The 22,673-nt window shown below is 44.3% G+C and overlaps 1 protein-coding gene across 1 annotated transcript in view; it reads left to right on the top strand.

Annotated features, from left to right (window-relative positions):
• The window catches only part of PDILT (protein disulfide isomerase like, testis expressed), a 38,483-nt gene that overhangs the window by 9,385 nt on the left and 6,425 nt on the right, over positions 1-22,673 (top strand). The window contains exons 2-8 of the mRNA XM_003418804.3: positions 783-989; positions 6,843-6,976; positions 8,149-8,286; positions 11,630-11,740; positions 11,827-11,952; positions 16,231-16,428; positions 20,176-20,296. Of these exons, the coding sequence (XP_003418852.1) occupies positions 783-989; positions 6,843-6,976; positions 8,149-8,286; positions 11,630-11,740; positions 11,827-11,952; positions 16,231-16,428; positions 20,176-20,296 (1,035 nt within the window). The remainder of the gene's footprint in view (positions 1-782; positions 990-6,842; positions 6,977-8,148; positions 8,287-11,629; positions 11,741-11,826; positions 11,953-16,230; positions 16,429-20,175; positions 20,297-22,673) is intronic.

Raw genomic sequence — 22,673 nt, 5'->3', positions numbered from 1 at the left:
GCCGAAAGGTCGGTGGTTCGAACCCACCAGCCACTTTGTGGGAGAAAGATGTGGCGGTTTACTTCCTTAAAGATTACAGCCGAAGAAACCCTATGGGGCAGTTTTACTCTGTCCTATAGGGTCGCAGTGAGTTAGAATCTACTGGACGGCAGCAGGTTTGGTTTTGGTTTACCCCATAGAGTTATTGGGAAGGTTAAATGAATTAATAAATGTAAAGCTCTTAGAAAATAAAAACCTGTTGCCATCGAGTCATAGCGACCCTAAAAGGATAGAGTTGAATAGCCCCGTAGTATTTCCAAGGAGCAGCTGGTGGATTTGAACTGCTAACCTTTTGGTTAGCAGCCAAGCTCTTAGCCGCTGCACCACCAGGGCTCCCTTAGGAAATAATAAGCACTATATTAGTGATTGTTAAATGAATCTTACTTGTTTCTAACACCTCCCCGAGGTGTGGTGTGAGTAGCCACTGTTACTTCCCGATCTTCCCCATGGTGAAATTGAAATGTAGAGAGACTGAGTAAGGTGCCCAAAGTTGTGTTGTTTCCAGGGTTGCTGAATCCAAATGTATGAACCCAGATGTGTGTCTCTCCATTCGTTAATTTCATAAGCCATCATGTCTCGTATCCTTTCACGTTTCTGAAAATTTACCCATTACCAGCTGAACAAAGAAAGGCCCAGGAACTAGCCAACCAAAACCAAGAACTTTCCTTGAAAGATGGGGGTGGGGGTTGGGGGGTTGGGTGAAGAGGCTCCAGCAAGTTCTGTCTTCATGCCGGCTTTTTCAGACAACCCATCCTCAAAGCGATCCAGGAATTTGGCCCAGGAGTTGGGCAGAGCCATGGAGATCATGGGCAAAGGCAAGAATGGGCTCGGCTTTGGCAAAGTGGACATCACCGTCGAGAAGGAGCTTCAGGAGGAATTTGATATTAAGAAGGCCCCAGAGGTGAAGCTGTTTTTTGAAGGCAACAGGTCTGAGCCCATCAGCTGTGAAGGTAATGGGGCTTGTGGGTGAGTCCAAGTATGCTAGCTATGGAAACACATAAACACCAGAGCTTCAGTGGCTTAAGTGTATTTCTTGACCACATAAAGCCCAGTTGGCAGCCAGAGGGTGGAGGCAGAGAATTCCACTCCACAGAACATTTTGGGGACCAAGGCTCGTTCCTGCCTATGGCTCTGCCCTTCCTGAGGGCCTAGGAGCCACCTGCTGTTTCTTCTGCATCTGGCCAAAGCAGGTATTTGTGGCCCAGGCCTGGGAGTGGTGAATATTTGCAATCCATTGACCATGTTTGTTATATGCCCACCCAGCTGCAAGAAAGACAAATGTAGTCCAGTGCTCTGTCCATAAGGTTTTCCTTTTGGGTTTTGGTGAATGTGTAGCTACCTCTACCGTAGTTAGTGGGTTATAGCAACACCGTGAGGTAGGAGGATGGGGTTCATGGCTTATAGCTACCAACTGAGCTCCTAACTCCAACCCTCCGTCTTCTCTTTAGAAGGATTTTGACATGGCTCCAGGCCAAGGAAGAGCTGGTTTGTTCAAAAGGGAGACTGGGAGATGATGGAACAAGATAGGCTTAGGATGGGATGTCTACTAAACACTTTAACTGCTCTCATCATCCATTTCATTTATTCACTTATCCGTTCATTTATTCATCACTCAGTTACCGAGAATCTCCGTAACTGAGTGATGAATAAGTGAATGGATAAGATGTGCCTCAGTGTGGCACATGTAGGCCCTAATTTAAAAATAATGTTAAGATATACAAATGCATAAATGAATGCACATGGCTGGATGGATGTCATAAAAATGGTGAACACAGTTCTGGTGAACACAGAAGTGCCTAGCACAGGTCCTACTATGCTAGTAGAATGTTCTCATTATATATGTGTTAGGAGCCTGGGTGGAGCAAGCAGTTTGCTGTCGGCTGCTAAACTAAAGGTTGGCAGTTTGAACCCACCCAGCAGCTCTGCAGAAGAAAGCCCTGGCCATCTGCTTCCCTAAAGATTACAGCCAAGAAAACTCTATGGGATAGTTCTACTCTATAATGCATGGGGTCACCATGAGTCAGAATCGGCTTGATAGCAACAGATGATGATAATGGTATATGTATGTGTTAATGATTGAATCTCAGGAAGCTGAGACTGCCTTTCACAGGACCTGGCATATAGAAGGCTTCCAAGAAGCCCTTCTGAATGTCGTTGCAAGAACCAAGGGGGCTGGAGAACCACTACTACATATAGGGACAGCTTGATGCCTTGCAGTTCTCAGAATGGATACCAGGGAGCACGAGAGTCACGGTCCAGATTTGCAGGGGAAGGCGCAGCAAAAGAGAACTTTTATGGCAGGTTACATAAGAGACCTGACAGGCCTGTGGCTCCCAGCAGGCTTGTGGGAGGGAGGTGTGTGTGTGTGTTCGTGTGTGTGTGTGTGTGTGTGTGTGTGTAGGGGGAGAGAAGGGGAGATGGGGAGAGAGGGCAAGAGCAGTGAGATAAGGGACAGAGACTGCTGCTTCCTATGAACACCGAATGCTGACCCTCAGCAAGAGGAGCCCGTCGATATCCTAGCAAGGAGCCCTCTGTGATGTGTTGGCTTTGGGGAGGGCTCTGAAGAGATGTGAAGCCTCTGGGTTACTTTTCCAAGATCCATATATGCCCACCGAGTAGCTCAGGTATTGTCATGGGCAAAAGGGACCAGTTTTCCCTCCTAAAGGACAGTTGAGATCTGACTCTACTCTTAGAGGAAATAAGATGATAATGTGACAACTTGTAGGCTGTGAATGGGGCTGATATAAGAGCTCCCCAAGGCCTTTGGCCACTAAGCCTCCTTTCTGGTAGGACCTAATACCGAGGACTTCCTCTGCGGTGCAGGAAGCTTCATCCTCACCTCTTCCAGGAAGTCTCCCATGATCCCCCCTCCTCTGTGATCCTGTAGCACCTGTGCTTCCCCCACCAAGGTCTTCACCTCACAGAATTGCATCTGTTGCTCATTTTTCTACGCCATGGGATGAGACTTCCACAAGGGCAGGGAACTTACGCCCATTTCTGGGTCCTCTGAAAAAGCTAAGGAGCCCTGGTGGCACAGTGTTTAAGCACTTGGCTGCTAGCCAAAAGGTCAGCAGTTCGAACCCACCAGCCACTCTGTGGGATAAAGAAGTGGCAGTCTGCTTTCTTGAAGATTACAGCCTTGGAAACCCTATGGGGCAGTTCTACTCTGTCCAATAGGGTCGCTATGAGTCAGAATAGACTTGACAGCAACGGGTTTGTTATTTGGTTTTGAAAAGGCTAACAGAACTTGTGGGATACCACCCCAAATTCAAATCCTCACAATATGCCTGAGGAAAAATTATTTCTTGTTGAACCTTGGTTTCCTCATCTGTAAAATGGGTATTGTGAAAGTCTCTACCTCCTAGGATTGCCAGGAAGATGAAAACATGTTTGCAGGGCATGGTGCCTGACACACACCTGCACATACTTATGTTCCGGGCACTGTTCTAGGCCCTTCTCACGTGTCGAGACAACCCCATGTGGGAGGTGCTATTTTCATCCCTCTTTTGCATATGGGGAAACTGAGGCACAGACAGGCAGAAAAATTTGCTCAAGACCCCCAGCTAGTAAACAGTGAGGTTGGCAATTGTTTTCAGTAAAAGGGGCAGATGATAAATATTTTATGTTTTATAGATGAGATGGTCTGTCACAACTACTCAGTTCTGCTGTTGTGTGAAAGCCCTGTCCCATTGCTGTTGAGTTGACTGCAACTCATAGTGACCCTATAGGAGAGTAGAACTGCCCCATAGGGTTTCCAAGGCTGTAATCTTTACGGAAGCAGACTGCCACAGCTTTGTCCCGAGGAGCAGCTGTAGCTATACGTAAATGAGTAAGTGTGGTTTTGATCCAATAAAGCTTGTAAAAATCAAGTGGTGGGCAGGCCAGATATGGCCCACTGGCTGTAGTTTGCTAACCTCGCTCTGCATTGTGCTACACTGTAAGTAAATGGCAGGTGTGGTCATTATTATCAAACGATTATTGTTGCCTGGAGTCCCTGGGTGGTACAAACGGTTAATGTGCTCAGCTGCTAACTGCAAGACTGGAGGTTCGGGTCCACCAGAGAGGCCTTGGAAGAAAGGCCTGATGATTTACTTCTGAGAAATCAGCCATTGAGAACCCTGCGGAGCACAGTTCTATTCTGGCAGACATGGGATTGGTGTGAGTTGGAGTCAATTCCACAGCGACTCGTTTTTTAATCGTTTCCTAATCCTAGTCCAGTGCCTGGGACATTGTCGATACTTTAATAGTTACTGAGTTTGAATGGAATGGAATTGCAAGGGCAGACTGCAGCAAGCCATGACAATAACAGGCCAGCCCGTGTCCCAGCTGAACTGCCTTCCTTCTTCTTCCTCAGTATTACCCAGCCAGGGCAAGAGGCAATGGACGCCAGGCTGCAGTCTGCGCTGGGACCTAGGATGCCCGGGTTTTAGGACAACCATTTGCCAGCACTAGCTGTGGGAATTGGAGCAAGCCTTTTAGAATCAGCGTTGCAATTTCTCATTCTTTCTTGTTGTTAGGTGCTGTTGAGCCAGTTCCGACTCATAGGACCCCATGAATAGCAGAACGAAACACTGCTCAGCTCTGCACCATCTTCATAATCGCTGTTATGCTTGAGCCCATTGTTGCAGCCACTGTGTCAATCCATATCGTTGAGGGTCTTCCTCTTTTTCACCAACCTTCTACTTTACCAAGCATGATGTCCTTCTCCAAGGACTGGTTCCTCCTGATAACATGTCCAAAATATGTGAGATGAAGTCTCCCCATCCTTGCTTCCAAGGAGCATTCTGGCTGTCCTTCCAAAACAGGATGAATAATGCCAGCAGCTCTGCCTCCTGGGCGGGGCTTCTCTGAGCTAAAGAGGGGAGGTGGTGCTTGACATGGCTTCTGCAACGTGACTCGTTTTGAAAGCTTTCTCAGGAGGCAGGGGGGATTTAGTCCTTGACAGGTCAAAGCCCAGCCCCCTCTCTCCTCTATTCTCCAAGGATTGATGTAGAAGACTTGGCCTTGGCTGCCTTCCTGGAGGGAGGGAGACTGGGTTGCCTGTGGGGCCTCTATTAAGGATGCATTCAAAGCCTGTGCCTGCAAATACGCAGCCAAGCTCCGGTCCCAGTCAATCATTGACACAGCATTCGCGTCTCAGTCGTCACTCTGTCCTCTGGCTCAGAGTCAAGCGCCAGGGGAGGCACCATGACCAACAAGGGCAGGCACTCAGGAACAAAGTATTTGCCAAATTCAGAGCTCCATCAGTCCTGTGGGGTTCAGAGGGGCCAAACAGAGTTCATCCACCACAGAAAAGATGGCCCAAGATCAAGTTCCCTCAAAGCCACCTTAGCTAATGATTCATTCACCTCATTCATTCATCCTGCGATTGCTTCTGGGCCACCTAGTATGAGCCAGGCACTATAGGAGCTACCATGACCCCACGTTAAACAAGTTCGCAAAAAAAAAAAAAAAGAAGAATTTCAGAAAGTTAGAGTCTCAATGAAGAAAATAAAACAGGTCATAAAATAGAACAATTGGAGATGGTGAGTGACTGAGGTGGGGTGATAGGAGAGTACTCAGCCGCAGGGCCTTTGCACAGGCTATTTTCTGCCTGGAAGCCCTTCCCTCTCCTTTTTGCCTCCAGATGAACTCTTATGCATCCTTCAGTTTTCAGCTCATACATGACTTCCTCCAGGAAGCCCTCCCTGACTTCACAGTCTACGTTGGGTATCTTTGCTACAGGCTCATAGAACTTTACTTACCTTGGGTGTGATTATACATGGGTTTGTGTAATTATTTGATGATTATCTCCCTCAACAGAACGAGATTTGTAGGAGAGTGATAAGGTGTGTTTCTGCCCATCAGCCCCAGCACTATGCACAGCTTCTGATGATGTAACAGGAACTCAACACTTAGTTGTCAAATGCAGGAGTGAGTGAAGGAATAAACAAGAGAGTGAATGAATAAAGGTTTGTGGATGTAGTCCAAATCTACTCCCAACGAACATGGCTTATTAAAAATATGTTGCTTTATCCTATAAACTCATTGAAATGTCCCATTTTATTCTTTAGCAGGCTTTAATATAAAGGCATATTTTACATTTCCTGCCATCGTGTGAAATTGATGATTTGGGGAAACACACGTTCATTTGTAGCCTTATGTAAATTCTAGCACACCATTGTGTCTCCCCAGATGATATATGTGTCCCAATTTTAGAAGCTAAGACTATTGTGTGCCTACCTCCTCCCATATGATTCCTGAGACATGGAGGTCAGGATTCTATAATCTTAGACAACATTTGGGCCTCAGCTGACAAATCAGAGGCACAGGGGGATAAAGGGATTTTCCCCAGGTCACAGAGCTTAGCTGGTCTCTATTTATATTTTACCTATCTAGTCTTTAAAAAAAATATTTAATTGTGACCTTGGAGGGTAGGTAAGAAAACAAAGCTGGAAATGTTTCCTCCTCCTGGTTTGAGTCTCAGGTTCACTGGTTGGGTGGCTTTTGGCAAATTGAACTTCTGTTTCCTCGCCTGTCAAATGGGGAGAATAAGAGTGTGTATCTCATAGGGTTGTTATGAGGACTGAATGTATGCAAAACTTATGGCACAGTGCCTGGCTCTTGGCAAGGGCTCAATAAAGTTTAGCTGCTGTTGTTAATATCCATGTCTTGGGGCTTCGGAGAGGTGGAAGAACTGACTCTGGCCTTCAAGGGGATGGGAGCCCAAGACAAGATACTTACACTCACTAAACATGGAGGAAGGCAGTCCTTGCCTCGGTTCAAGAAGAAACTTTCCTAGGATTCGCTGTATCTCTTTCCAGGTGTGGTTGAATCTACTGCCTTGGTGGTTTGGTTGAGAAGACAAATTAGCAAGAAAGCATTTTTGTTCAACAACAGCGAGCAGGTGGTAGAGTTCGTGAGATCCAGGCCTTTGGTCATCATTGGCTTCTTCCAGGTACTGGGCTCAAGAGGTGGGGGGAGGCTTCTCGACTGGTGAGGAGTCCTATGTCTAGGAGGGCGGGGATGAAGTGGGGAGTTCTTCTACTTGGGTTAATTCCACGCCTATTCTTCCCCATCCAATGAGCTGGTTTTCAGAGGGCGCTGAAGGGTTAAAAATGAAGAACGAAAAATGGACGCTGAAGTGGCAAGAAAGCTAGTTAGAAAGGCGCACGGGAATGGAGAGAGAGGAGAGGACATTGGCATATTTATTTAATTGGTTTTGACAGTAGCACTGATCTTTCTGGGATCCATTTAGAACATCACTGAATAGAGGGATGTCTTGTTTTCTCTTTTGAGAGCCGTTCCTTTCTATGATTCTAACAGCCATAAATCTTGCTTGGGCCAGGCTAATCTCTCTCCCTAACCACTCTCCAATTATCCCCATACATTGAAACCCATAACACATTATAACCATGCTGCCACTTGAAAATACACTAACACTCATCATAGGTGCATCTGGGGGAAATGCTTGGGGGAGGATATAAATAACTTAGATATGCTAATGAAAGGTCTCATGACAGCTTTCTGTTGATTTTATTTTATGGATTGATGCGCACACACAAAAGTTATTTTTTGCTTTTTTAGAGAATGAGTTTCTCTTAACTCATTTGATGTAACTTCAATGATACTTCTCTCAGTGGAAGTGAGAAAGGTCGTTACATTTATACATGGGGAGTATGTGTCTCCCCCTCCCATTGTCTATTTTTTGGTCCCAAATTTCTTTCAGACTAAAGAATGAAGGCCAACACTACAGCCCATAACTTGATGCTAGGTTATATTTGGTACTATATGTGGTCAAACTAATTGCCTCTTCTGAAAGCAGTATGGAGAAAATGTCAAAATGCCTCAGCCTCAGAATTAGAATAGCCTTCACTCTAGTAATTGGAAAAGGTCAAGTTTATCAGCTCTTTCCATTGATCTCTGTGGATTTCCCTATTTTGGTCTTAGGCGTAGCCGGAGAAGCATTCTGGGTATGAAACACCCATGAAAGGGGGTTTAGGTGACCAAGCAAAACTCTAGAACTTGGAAACGTAAGGAGACAAATTGGCCACTGATTCCACCTTTGCCTTAAATAGCCCCAATTTTGTTTTTCTACCAAAGCCTTACCAAACACTCTTCTCCAAACAGGATTTAGAGGAAGAAGTAGCAGAATTGTTCTATGATGTGATCAAAGACTTCCCAGAGCTAACTTTTGGAGTGATATCGATTGCCAATACCATTGGGCGTTTCCACGTCACCCTCGACAGTGTCCTGGTGTTCAAAAAGGTAGGACTTGGGCCCCTCTGCTAGTGAAGAGATCTCTAGTTCAATACAGTGACAAATGTACGGGCTTTGAGCTCAAATTCTAGTTCTGCCACTTGTGCACTAGATGGCTTTGGACTAATTGGCTTCTGTGACATCACCGTCTCCTGGTGTTTATCACCTTTCCAGCCATTCTCCACCGTAAGCCCCTCCTCCTTTCTTTAACTGGTAAAATTTTCATCCAGGCCCAGCCCTAAGCCCTTTTTTATTGTGTTCCATGCTCCCTCATCTATCTACCATCTGCAGTTACCATGTATATACTCATGGATACTCAAATATCCATCTTCTGTCTGCCTTCTCTGATCTCCAGATATTTATATCCATCACCAGGTATTTCAACGTGGCTGAGCCCAAAGTCTTAATCTTCCGTCCAAATCCTCCTCCAGGGTTTTCTCCCTCCCAATGAATGGCACCACTATCTCTCATCCAGTTTAGCAAGCCAGAGCACCCAGGCATCATTCTAACACCATCCTCTCTTCATCTCTCATAACCAATTCAACTCCCCAATCACATTGGTTTTTGTATCGAAAATATTCCTTAAGTCCATCCACTTCTCTCTATCTCCACTGCTACTATCCTAGATCGAGTGACCATCATCTCCCACCACCTCTACTCCAACAGCCACCCAACTGGTCTGTCTCATTCTCTCTTGTCCTGTAAAGTGCAATCTTCCCAAATGCAGACCTGATGATGTCACTTCCTTTTCCCCACTGAAAGCCCCTTAATGGCTTCCTTGTTATTCTTAGGATAAAGACTCTAACCCTCAAGGAGGTCTGCAAGGCCTTTGGAAGCCTGGCCCCTATCTATCTCTCCAGCCTCATTGCATGCTTTCCTCCTGCTCCCTCTCTGAGCTCTGGACCTGCACTGTCCAATATGGTAGCCCTTAGCAAAAATCAGCCAATGAAAACTGTGTGGATCACAATGGAACATTATCCAACCCATAACCAATCATGGAGATGGTACAGGACAGGGCAGTATTTTGTTTTGTTGTTTATGGGGTTGTCATGAGTTGGGGCCAACTAGATGGTAGCTAACAACAACAACCAATGTGGCTATTTCGGTTAAAATTAATTAAATTTAATACCTCAACTACACAGGCCACATTTCAAGTGTCCCCATATGAGATAGAACAGATTTATAGAGCATTCTGACCATCACAGAAAGTTCTATTGGACAGTGCTGCTCCAGTTACTGCAGTCTTCTGGTTCCTGCAATATGCCTTATTCCCTCCCCACACAAAGCCATACCCTTACAATAGCCATGTTATTTATAGATCTGTCTCAGAGAGGTTAGGATATTTGCCCAAGGCCACACACGATATAGGTAGAGTCATACCCAGATCTGCTTGACTTTGAAGGGAAGGCTTTGAACTCTTATTTTTTTTCCAATGGTCCATGAAAGCCATTGAAAAGTTGTTAGCTGGGGGATAGAATAATCTGATTTGTATTTTTAAACAGAATGGTATATAGTCCAGAATAGGTTCAAATACATATGGAAATTTAGTATATAATAAAGATAGTGTTTTAGATCAGTGGGAAAAATATTGATTATTCAGTGAATAGTGATGAGACCATTGGGTAACCATCTGGGGAAAAAAAAAAGAAAAAAACTGAAGCTGGATCCAATCCATATATCACATATTACACCAGACTAAATTCCAGATGGATTCCTGGTTTAAAAATATAAAAAATGAAACCATGGACAGACTAGAAGATAACATGGAGAGTTGGTTTTCTAACCTTGGAGTGGAGAAACCCTTTTGTAAGTGTGGCATAATTCCCAGAACCCATAAAAAGAAAATATGGATAAATTTGAACCATATAAATGTTGAAAAATTCTGCAGAATAAACCCTACCCCCATATCAAAAGGAAACCCTGGTGGGGTAGTGGTTAAGTGCTACGGCTGCTAACCAAAAGGTCAACAGTTTGAATTCGCCAGGTGCTGCTTGGAAACTCTATGGGGCAGTTCTTCTCTGTCCTATAGGGTCGCTATGAGTCGGAATCGACTCGACGGCAGTGGGTTTAGTGGGTTTTTCCGTATCAAAAGACAAATAGCAAACTTTGAAAATATATTTGTGAGGAATTTGAAATATTATAATGTTAAGGGTATAGACCCTAGAGTCAGACTGCTTTGTGTTTGAATCTTGGCTCCAAAACTTACTGGCTTTGTAACCTTGGGCAAGTTAATTTACTTCTCTGTACCTCAATTTCCTCACCTGTAAAATGGGAGGGGGATGAATTAATGCATACAATGTCCTTAGAACTGTGGCTTGCGTAATGTGAGCTCTCAATAAGTCTATTCAGTATTATTACTATTCCTACGAGAAGCAAAGAGTTTGAACTTTATCCAGAGGACAATAAGGGGCCTACAAAGTGTTTTAAGCAAGAGAATGACATTATCAGATTTGCATTTAAGCAACTTCACTTTGGCTGAAGTGTGGTGAATGGGTTGGAAGGAAGTGAGGGGAAAAATTGGAAGACTAGCAGGAGGCTACTGCAGGAGTTCAGGTGAAAGGTCTGAACTAGGGTGGGATTGATAGAGATGAAGAGAAGGAGATGGAATAAAGAAAAATCAAGAGATAGCTGCTTTTTTTCTCCTTTCCCTCAGACTGGGCTACAAACCAAAAAAATCCCATGGCTGTCGAGTCGAGAATTACTCGTAGTAATCTACAAAGAACCATGTAATTCCCTGTGTTAGTCCAGATACTTCTGAGAAGCAGTCACCAAGCAGAATTAGATATGCAAAAGATTTACCAGGGAAAACACCTGTGAAGGAAAATGGGGAGGGAGTTGGGGTAGACTCCAAGGGCCATCAGATCCTGATGTAGGTCTAACTCTTTAGAGGGAAGGAAGGTAGTGTGGATGAAGAGGCTTAGACTGCAGTGAAGTTCTAAGAATGGTCAGCAAAGTTGCCCATCACAGAAATCCCACTTTTCCCAGAACTGGGCTTGCTTTAGTATCTCTGGTGCGTTCAGTCATTGGGTGGGAGCAGCATGTGAGAAGTATGGCCTTAGCACAAATACAGTGATGGATTTCAGAGTGCAGCAGCTGGGGCTGTCATTCAATTACACTCCCTGTGACTGGAGAGCTAAAAGATTTTTCATAGCTGCCATATACCTGTGAACCACCCATAGGCTAGTCTGCTCAGCTGTCCATGTTTATCAAGTACCTAGATTGTGGATTGCACACACCACCGTTTCTCAATGCATTTATCCAAAGGGAAAATTGTGCCACTTATATTTATTAAATGCCTACATTATGGAAAGTACTTCATGTTTTTCTTTTTTTTTTTTTTTTTTTGTCCTAGGGAAAAGTTGTGAACCGCCAGGAGCTTATTGAAGACAGTACCAATGAGCGTGTCCTCAATCGAGTCATTAAACAGCACCTAACAGATTTTGTTATTGAATATAGCGCTGCGGTCAGTGAGCTAAGGGCCCTGGGGAAAAGGGTAGCTGGGGCGGCTGTGTGTGTGTGCAGAATGACTGTTTTTCCTTGTAATTTCAGAATAGGGATCTGATTTATGAGTTGAACATCCTGAATCACATGATGCTCTTCGTCTCCAAAAGCTCAGAGTCATTTGACACCATAATTCAGCAGTATAGGTTGACATCAAAGGAATTCCAAAACAAGGTGCGTAGAAGGTGTCACTGCTCTTCGGGGTTCTTGGATGGGGATCAAAGACTTGTAGATTCTGCTACTATTCACCTGTCCTGCTTGTAAATTAAGCCAGAAATCATTTAGTACCTACTCATGTTTTTAATAAGTCTGCTATGAAAATCTGATGGGTTAGGTCCTTTTCGATGGGTTACCCTCCAGTAAAGAGAGGGCGATTCTTGGGACAATGAATAGGACTTAGGCTGAAGGCGAGAGGGAGCAAAGACCACTCCTGGCTGAGGTTACGGAATGTGAGAAAAGCATGAAGGTGTAAAACAGTACAGACTATCTGGCGTTAGGATTGCTGAGACTCTGTGCTTTAACAGCACACGGGTCTGGGTTCAAATTCCCTACCTCTTATAAGCTGTATTAGACCAGTTTCTTAACCTCTTTGCCTCCACTGTCTCCTGTGTAAAATGAAGAGTTGTGGTAAGAATTAGACATGCTTCGTGCAGTGGTTAAGAGCTCGGCTGCTAGCCAAAAAAAAGTCAGCTGTTCTCATCTACCAGGTGCTCTTTGGAAACCCTATGGAGCAGTTCTACTTTGTTCTCTAGGGTCGCTATGAGTTAGAATTGACTCCATGGCAACAGGTTTGGCTTGATTTATATGTAAAAAAAAAAAAAAAAATTAGCAAATACACCATAAATGCTGTTCATGATTATTGGAAACAAATCAATTTCCCCTAAGCGTTCATTACTGTATTTATTGTAGTTACCACCAGGCAGACTATGGGGCTATTTATTTTTATAAGAAGGATGATAATGGCAGGTTTTTGTTTTTTTTTTTAAGAAAATTATTCTGATATTTAAATCAAACAAATATTTTGAAACCCAAAGTAAACATAGATTAAAGCTACAAGGGTGTCAACATATTTAATGTCCGTGCTTTATCCTGTCACATTGGTCTCCAGAAAAATTGCTTCAGTCACAGAAATAACCAGTTAACTAGTTGCCCTTTAGCTGACTCCAACTCATGGTGACCCGATGTGTGTCAGGATAGAACTGTGCTCCATAAAGTTTTCAGTGGCTGATATTTTGGAAACAGATCACCAGGCCTTTCTTCAGACGGTCCTCTGAGTAGACGCAACCCTCCAACCTTTCAGTTAGCAGCTGAGCACATTAACTGTTTGCACTGACAAGGGACTCCATCACAGAAACACTTCTTGCAAATAATTGATTTCCTGGTTTATTAAATTTTAAGCTTTAAGATTTTTAACATAATTAAATTGATGACAATCTGAGTGTTTTCCCTCTTTTTCTCCTGTGTTATAATAATCAGAGCCATATTTTCTTCTAGCTTATGGCTTTATTTAACTCCTTAATCTAGCTGGAATTTATTTTGGCATATGTCTTAGTTATCTAGTACTGCTTTCATGGATTGAATTGTGTCCCCCAAAAATATGTGTATCCATTTGTCTAGGTGATGAAACCCAGTATCATGCGATTGCCCACCATTTTGTCATCTGATGTGGTTTTCCTATGTGTTATAAATCCTATTTCTATGATGTTGATGAGATGGGATTAGCAGCAATTTTATTAATGAGGCAGAACTCAATCTACAAGATTGGATCGTGTCTTGAGCCAAACTCTTTTGAGATATAAAAAAGAGAAGTGAGCATAGAGACATAGGGACCTCATACCACCAAGAAAGCACACCAGGAGCAGAGCATGTCCTTTGGACCTGGGGTCCCTGTGCTTGAGAAGCTCCTAGATCAGGGGAAGATTGATGACAAGGACCTTCATCGAGAGGGAAAGCCTTCCCCTGGAGCTGACACCCTGGATTTGGACTTCCAGCCTACTAGACTGTGAGAGAATAAACTTCTGTTTGTTGAAACCATCGACTTGTGGTATTTCTGTTATAGCAGCACTAGATAACTGAGACATGCTATAACAGAAATGCCACAAGTGGGTGGTTTTAACAAACAGAATATTTATTTTCTCACAGTTTAGGAGGCTAGAAGTCTGCATTCAGGGCACCAGCTCTAGGGGAAGGCTGTCTTTCTCTGTTCATTCTGGGGAAAAGTCCTTGTCTCTTTTCAACTTCTATTCCTAGGTTCTTGGTGATCATGTGGACCTCTGTTCGTACTTGCTTAATCTACTCTTTTATATCTCCAAAGAGATTGATTTAAAATACACCTTACACTAGTACTGCCTCATTAACATTACAAAGAAAACCCATTCCCAAATGAGATTATAACCACAGGTATAGGGGCTAGGATTTACCAGACATATTTTGGGGGGACACAATTCAATCCATAACAGCATGTATTGTGAGATGAGGTTCTATACCCCTGTTAGCAAGCTTCTCCAATTGGCTGTGATCCCTTTTACTACCAAAGAGAAATAGCTGGATTAATATTATTATTCCAGTAGATTGCACTGCTATGCCTGTTTTAGTCACCTCTCCACCCTAGTGCTCAGCATATAGCAGGTAGGCAGTATTGGTTAAAAATACACAAGGGTGGTTTTAATATGTTCTTGATGTTTTTCACTGTCTCCCCAACACCTAGAAGAATGCATGGCACATAGTGGGGCGCTTCATATTTTGATGGATAAATGCCCTGAAAGCATCTGACTCCTAGTGGCTGCAGTAACCTCTAACTGGCCTGCCTGCTTCCTCTCTTGCTTCTCTTCTACCCATTCCCTGTGCAGAAACCTGAGTGATCTTTTAAAAAATTGTTATTATGTCACTCTCTGCCTTAATATTCTTTAGTGGCCTCTTATCGTGTTCAAACTAAAATGCAAGCTCCTTACAGAGGCCACTAAAGTGTAACATGTCCTTGACCTCACCTCCCATGACCCTCTTCCTCCTTTTCTCTCCCTTACCCTTGTGGTGCTGAAGCCACTTGGGTCTTTCTGTTTCTAGAACATTCTAAACTCATTTTGTTTTCCTGCCTCCAGGTCCTTACGTTGGCAGTTTACACTGCCTGGATCACTGTCCCTTTGACCAGTTACTCTTCACCAAGTCCCAGCTAAAACGTCACCTCCTCAGAGACTCTTTCTCCCAACCACCCTGCCTGGCACTGAGCCCCCACTTCCTCCAACCTCTGTAATCACTGTCTATGGCTTTGCTGTCTAATTGGCACTCACCAATTACCAAGTCTCTGAATTAATTTTATTAGTTTGTCTACTTGTTTATGGTCTGCCTACCCTACCAGAACATAAGCCCTGCAAGAACAGGGATTTTGCCTGCCTTGGGCAGTGGTGCCTACCCAGTGCTTAGTCAAATGTTGAGCACGTAGTAGGCACTCCTCGAGTATCTGTTGAATGAATGAGGGGATGAAGTCATGGATTCTCTTCAAAGAATAATTTAGAAGGAGAATAATAACAAGAGTTGACATGTATGGAACATTTTCCACCTGCTGGTCACTGAATTAAAAGTCCTTCATATAGATTGTTCTATTTAATTCTCTCAGTAACCCTATGAGTCTGGGTAGCATTATAATCATCATTTTACAGGTAAGGAGACTGAGGCACCAAAAGAGGAAATTATTGATTTGCCAAGGAGCTGAGATGCAAGCTCAGGACTCTCTGACTTCCTACGATTGTGTGGATTGCGCCCTGAGCAAGGGTGCTCTGACAAGCAGCTGATCGCTGCTGCCTGGCACAGCTCAGGTGCAGGGCTGCACCTCCCAGAAGGAAGGGGGCCTTTACTAAGTCCCACAGAGGCCCTCCATGCACTCCGCTATTTGCGTTCCATAAGTGCACTTCCAAAGGTTTTTGGGTGGTTCACACATTTTGTGCTAGATTATTAACCTAAAAGCATTGGTAGTTTGAATCCACCCAGCAGCACCGTGGAAGAAAGGCCTAGCAATTTGCTTCCCTAAAGTTTTTTTTTTTTTTTTTTTAAAGAAACCAAATCTATTGCTGTCGATTCAACTTCAACTCATGGCAGCCCCACATGTTACAGATTAGAACTGCTCCGTAGGGTTTTCTTGGCTATAATCTTTACATAAGGTCCCTAGGTGGTGCAGACAGTTTGCACTTAACTACTAACCTAAAGGTTGGTGGTTCAAACCTGCCCAGCAGCTCCATTGAAGAAAGGCCTGGAGATCTGCTTCCATAGGGATTACAGTCAAGAAAACCCTATGATGCTGTTCTACTCTGTAGCACGTGGGGTCGCTGCGAGTTGGAGTTGATTCAATGGCAATGGATTTGGCTTTGGTTTTTGGTTAGTGCACTCCCAGAGTTTCCCAACAGTTTCTCTCCATTGGCAAGAGATCCAGAGAGAAACAGCTTTCATTTGATTTGGCAGATCCTTTTCATCCTTGTGAACACCGATGAACCCCGAAATGGACGAGCCCTCCAGTACTTCCGGATCACCGAGGTCGATATCCCATCTGTCCAAATCCTAAACTTAACCTCTGATGTGAGGTACAAAATGCCTGCAGAAGAGATAACCTACAAAAACCTCAAGAAATTCGGCACCAGCTTCTTGAATAGAAGTGCCAAGGTAAGTTCCTTCTTGGACAAGATTTATCCAGGATCTCAGAATAGCCCCTTTCCTATAATTCTGCAGGCTTTGCTTACCCAAATGGGGAGGAAGGATAAAGGTCAACCTCATGGTTCAGTGGGAGAATTCCCTCACCTCCCCAGCCCAAATCTGTCCAATACCTGGCCTGTCCTGAGCCTATAAGTCCATCATTAGTCCTTTATTCTTCAAGTAAAGTCATTTCCTCCCTAAGAATCTTCCCTTAAAATGCTGGCCCTCAGGAGGGCTAATTGATCAGGCTCTAACCCTTGTTTAAGACTCTAGTGTGAAAGATTTACTTGTCCACAGGGCAGATCCATGCTTATGGGGAGCAGAAGGGGGTGGAGCACAGAGCTATCAGGATTTAACCTCAAAGGTTTTAGGAGACTTTTGATTGAGTAGGGTGGAAGGGAGTCTACTTTGCCAAAAGGGAAAAGAAGCTGCAGAAATATTGCCACATAACACAACATCAGCCACCCTTAAAAACACCTGGTATATTCCTCAGCTGAGGGCAGTGGTGGTTCCATGGTAGAATTCTCACCTTCCATGAGGAAGGTCCAGGCTTGATTCCCAGCCGGTGCACCTCATATGCAGCCATCATCTGTCTGTCTCATTTATTGTCTGTCTTCTCCACTAGAACATAAGCTCCGCAGGGGCAGGGAGTTTTCTTGCCTCGGGCAGTGGCGTATCCCCAGTGAAGGCTTACTTGTTGCTGTGATGCTGAACAGGTTTCAGTGAAGCTTCTAGACTAAGACAGACTAGGAAGAAAGGCCTGGTGATTTACTTCTTAAAATTAGCCTATGAAAACCCTATGGATCACAACGGTTGTATCCCATTGTGCATGGGGTAGCCATGAACTGGGGCCTACTTAACAGTAACTAACAACATCCTCAACTACCCTGCTGAATGAGGTGACCATACTATTTATGTTCCAAACCAGGGAGGGCACTTTTGAGAGTAAAGGGGACACTCTTTAAAGTGTTCTGGAACAACAGGAATAAATTGGAACTCTCACAAGCAAACCAAAATGTATGGTCTCCTTACACCTGAGGACTTCCCTTTCCTTCTCTCCATCCCCCCAAATGCATTGCTTCTCTTGCACCTTCTCAGGGGGAAGCTGATTTTCTCTTACAGCAGTGTCATCAGGAGGTTGCCATCCTTCCCAAACCATTCCTCCTCCTTCCACCATCAAAACCCCAGAATCTTTGGATCCCATGCCTTTGGACTTTAGACTACCTGCTCCCTCCCCTCATTGTCTTCTGTCTCCCCTTCACTCTCTGAGGACTTAAGCTCCCAATCACAGACTTCCCTTCCACCCCTACTCCGCCATCACCCCCAGAGATGTCAATAACTAAAACCCTGGTCTCTCTTTGAAGTCCCTGGGTGGTGCAGATGGTTAATGTGCTCACCTGCTAACCTGAAGGTTGAAGATTCACCACCCAGAGGTGCCTCAGCAGAGAGACCTGGTGATTTACTTCCCAAAAAATCAGTCATAGAAAATTCTGTGGAGCACAATTCTACTCTGTAACACCATTTATTCCTACTCCAGAGTCGACTCAGCGGCAACTGGTTTGGTCATTGGTTGTTCCCACTTTTCCAATAATCGGTGTGTCCACTCCACTTCAGCCACCTGTTCTTATGACCACACTCTGGAGATGGAAGCCCCTCTGAAATCTTGCTTTCAAGCTTCCCGTCCCCTCAGTTCCCTTCTCTGGTACCCACACAGACACCATTCCTCAACTTCCCTATGGCCTCCAATCTTCTGATACCACCCATTTTACCGCATCAGCTCTTTCCTCTCTTTGCTGTCACTTTTGTGGACTTGGATTCCGTGGCGCATCCCTCTGATGACACCTCCCTTAACTCCTTTACCCGCTCCACTTTCCACCTCCTCTACACCCTAGAGCACTCACCAGGCAAAGTCCCAACCCCACTTACCTTCTGTATTCCACACCATGAGCCTGGCTGGCATCATGGAGTCACAAATGAAAACTTCCCATGGCCTACCAGCCACGTCTCAGCATCTCTATCCAACTTTCTCTTAATGTGTCCATTTCCTCAATCTCTGAGTCTGTTTCTCCTCATACACCATTTCTACTTTCATTCTTAGCTGAGCACTCTACTCCATTGATCATGAAAAAAATGGAAGGCTTCAGAATGGTACCCCTTATTTTCATCACATCTACAAACCTACCTGGAAAACTCCTCCCAACTTCTCTCTTCCCTCTGCTTAAACCTAAGAAGGTGTTCACCTCCCTCTCAAGGGCCCACGTGCCATTTCTGCTTTTGGAAAGAAGATGAACATCCTCCTCGTGCCAAATGAGACCTGCCTGGGCTGATCCATTCGTAATTCTCCCTCATTTTCACCATTTCCCATCACTAGCCCCCAGCCCTTCACCCCTTTTATGCTCAGAGTATAGGGGTGTTTTGAGTCCTTTCCAGAATCTGGGGCAGGGTGAAGGAGGGAACTGTGGGTGAAAAGGCTGGTGAGCTGGGCAGAGGCCAGAAAACATGAGCATTGTAAGCATATTAAGGATTTGGTATCCTAAGAGCAATGGCAAGCCAGGTTTGCATGGTGCACATAGGACCCTGCCTGCAGGAGAATAAGGGTGTGGAGAGGCTCAAGAGGAAATGCAGAGAGAACATTCAGGAGGCTATTTCAGTGGTCCAGATGAGAGATAAAGGCTACCTGGACTAAGGTGGTGGCAGTGTGGATGGAGAGATGAGTGTGGATTCAAGAGACATTAAGGAGACAATAGTTCTAGAGAAAAATAGGATATGGCCCGAGATTTCTACCACCTCCTTTAAGGAAAAGCAAGAGATTTGTGTATTCTTTCATTCATTTATTCACAAAACATTTATTGAAGGAGCCTCTGGATGGTGCAAGCAGTTAACTGCTTGGCTGCTAAACAAATTGTTGAAGGTTCAAGTCTGTCCACAGGCACCTCAGAAGAAAGGCCTGGTGATCTACTTCCAAAAAATCAGCCATTGGAAACCCTAGGGAGTGCAGTTCTACTTTGACACACATGGGGTCACTATGAGTTGGAACCAACTTGATGGCAAGTGTGTACAATTATGTACCAGGAAGTACATACTCAATGATGAGCGGAAAAAAGTCCTTCATGACATTCTGTCTACCTAGGAAGATACATGTTAATCAAATAACCAACCAGACAAATAAATATAAATGATAATTTTTAATAAATGATACCAGAAAAAGTACCCAGTGTTATGGAGAACTTGTGGTAGTGGGATCTGACCTACTCTGGGGGCAGGTCAGGGAAGGCTTCCCTTGAGGTCATTCTGAAGGATGAATCTGAGTGAATTTATAAGCAGGCAGGGCAGGGGTGAGGAGTGGAGAAGACATTCCAGGCAGAGGGAAGAGCGTAAGCAAAGACTGAGGTTGGAGGGAGGCTGCCCTTTGCATGAACTAAAGATGTTAATGCGTGAACGCCACTCTCATCTAAAAATCCCAAAAGTCATGCATTTGAAATGCTAGAACCCATCCTAGTTTGGAGCTCTGTCTCCTCCTCGGCCCTCTGATCCCAATTTTCCTGGACAACCCAGGGCTGTCATCAAGCTCATCGTGTGGCTCAGCATTTCAAACTCTCTCCCAAGGCTCTTGTGTGAGAACAAGAGAAAAACTTCCATTGTTTCCAATCACAGTAGGGATCCCCAACTGCCAGCCTCTTTCTGGAGACTGTTAGATCTCTTGAATTTGCTTTCTAGAAACATCAATCCAGTGAAGAGATTCCAAACTACTGGGACCAGGGACCAGTTAAGCAGCTGGTGGGAAAGAACTTCAACATAGTTGTCTTTGACAAGGAAAGAGACGTGTTTGTGATGTTCTGTAAGTAAGTCTGCAGAGGCAGATGGGAAGCAACGCTCCCCCAGTGTTACTTCTCAAGTGTTGCCTTCAATTCTTGGCCATTCAAGTCTCCAAAGCCCAACTAAGCAGCTTGTGAAGGATGGTTTTCAGTCACCCAAAGAGTTTGGTTCCAGATGCTATCAGCTGTAATGTGATGCTGTTCCAAAAGCTAATTATTGAAACATGTGGAATATCTTCCACATAATCCAGGCCTTTGGCTGTTTATAACCATAGCAATGCTGATGGCTGATATTGGATTGAATGCTACAGTATAGCTGAGCTATACTGTCTGTGTGTGTATATATACATATATGTGTGTGTATATATATGTATATACATACATACATATATAAAGAGAGAGAGAAAGAGAAAGCCGTGGTGGTAGTGGTTAAGGGCTTGGTTACTAACTAAAAGGTCAGCAGTTCGAATCCACCAGGCTCTCCTTGGAAACCCTATGGGGCAGTTCTACTGTGTCCTATAGCGTTGCTATGAATCAGAATCAATTCAAAGGAAACAAGTTTTATATATATATATATATTTTTTGTTGTTGTTGTTCCTCTCATTTAATCCTTACAACATCTTTGGAAAGTAGCTACTGTCATCGTTCCCACATTGCAGATGATTAAACGCAGTCTGAGGAAGGTAAAGTCACTTTTCCAAAGCCACCTGGATATTAAACGCTGGAGCTGGGATTTGAACCAGTGTAGTCTGACTCCTGGCAGTGCAGTGGCTGAAGTGCTTGGCTGCTAACTGAAAGGTCAATGGTTCTCATCCACCAGCCACTCCGCTGGAGAAAGATGGGGTAGCCTGCTTCTATAAAGATTTACAGACTTGGGAACCCTATGGGGCAGTTCTCCTCTGTCCTATAGGGTCACTATGAGTCAGAATTGACTCATTGGCAACAGGTTTGGTTTTGTTTTATATTTATATTTGTTTTTTGGTTTAGTCCAACTCCAGAATCCATGCTCATAACTGCTTTACAGAATGCCCCTATTTCTGGCTTTATGTGACTTATCAAATGTCCCATATTTAACCTACCTGAGTTGGTGTGGCTGAGGTGGGGACCCAAGTCATGGGTGTAAAGGACTTAGCACACAGTGTCTGGTGTATTATAAGCACTTGATGACTGACAGCCATTACTGCGGTTGCTATTCCTATCGTTATAATTATTTCTGGTGCTCACGTTAAGCACTGTTGTCTTTTCTCCCGTTTCTGATCTGCATGTGAGAGCCAAAGCCAGGGGCATTCGTGTAAATGCTGAGACACAGAGGAGGGTGATGCTGAAGTTATTTTGGACATACCTTTTGCTTTTACAGAGAAGTTACCCATTATCGAGCACTGCAATGAGCCAGGCGTGAGTTTGCTTTTGACAGGTGCTTTCTGTCCCTCCTCACCACAAGCCTAGGGGAAAGGTGTCTTCATTCCCCTGGTGCTGCTATAATAGAAATACCACAATCGGGTGGCTTGAGTGAACAGAAATTTATTTTCTCACAGTTTAGGAGCCTAGAAGTCCCGGGCTCTAGGGGAAGGCTTTCTGTGCTCCTTCCTGAAAAAAATCCTTGTCTCAGCTTCTCTAGCATTCTTCGTCATGCTCCTTGGAGGTTTCTACGTGGCATGTAGCTTTCCCTATCTGTGCTTCCTTGTTCTGTGCCTAATGGCTTCTTTTATATCTCAGAAGTGATTGGTTTAAGACACACCCTACACAGATACAGCCTCATTAAGATAACAAAAAAAACCCATTCCCAAATGGGATTACATACATATGTATGGGGGTTCAGATTTATAACACGAATTTTTCCCCCTTTTTTAAATTGTACTTTAGATGAAGGTTTACAGAGCAAACAAGTTTCTCATTAAACAATTAATACACATATTGTTTTGTGACATTGGTTACCAAACCTACAACATGTCAACATTCTCCCCTTCTTGACCTCGGTTTCCCCATTACCAGCTTTCCTGTCCTCCTGTCTTCTCCTCCCTGCCCCTGGGCTGGTGTGCCCATTTAGTCTCATTTTGTTTTATAGGTCTGTCGAATCTTTGGCTGAAGGGTGGACCTCAGGAGTGACTTCATTTCTGAGCTATAAAGGCGTCCAGTAGCCATATTCTTGAGGTTTCTCCAGTCTCTGTCAGACCAGTAAGTCTGGTCTTTTTTTTCTTTTGTGAGCTAGAATTTTGTTCTACATTTTTCTCCAGCTCTGTGTGGGACCCTCTATTGTGATCCCTGTCAGGGTAGTCAGTGGTGGTAGCTGGGCACCATCTAGTTGTGCTGGGCTCAGTCTTGTGGAGGCTGTGGTAGTTGTGGTCCATTAATCCTTTGGACTAATCTTTCCCTCGTGTCTTTGGTTTTCTTCATTCTCCC

The sequence above is a fragment of the Loxodonta africana genome, chromosome 12 (assembly GCF_030014295.1).
Source record: "Loxodonta africana isolate mLoxAfr1 chromosome 12, mLoxAfr1.hap2, whole genome shotgun sequence".
NCBI lineage: Eukaryota > Metazoa > Chordata > Mammalia > Proboscidea > Elephantidae > Loxodonta > Loxodonta africana.
The sequence above is the reverse complement of the archived record's forward strand: the minus strand, read 5'-3'. Positions and strand labels throughout refer to the sequence as shown.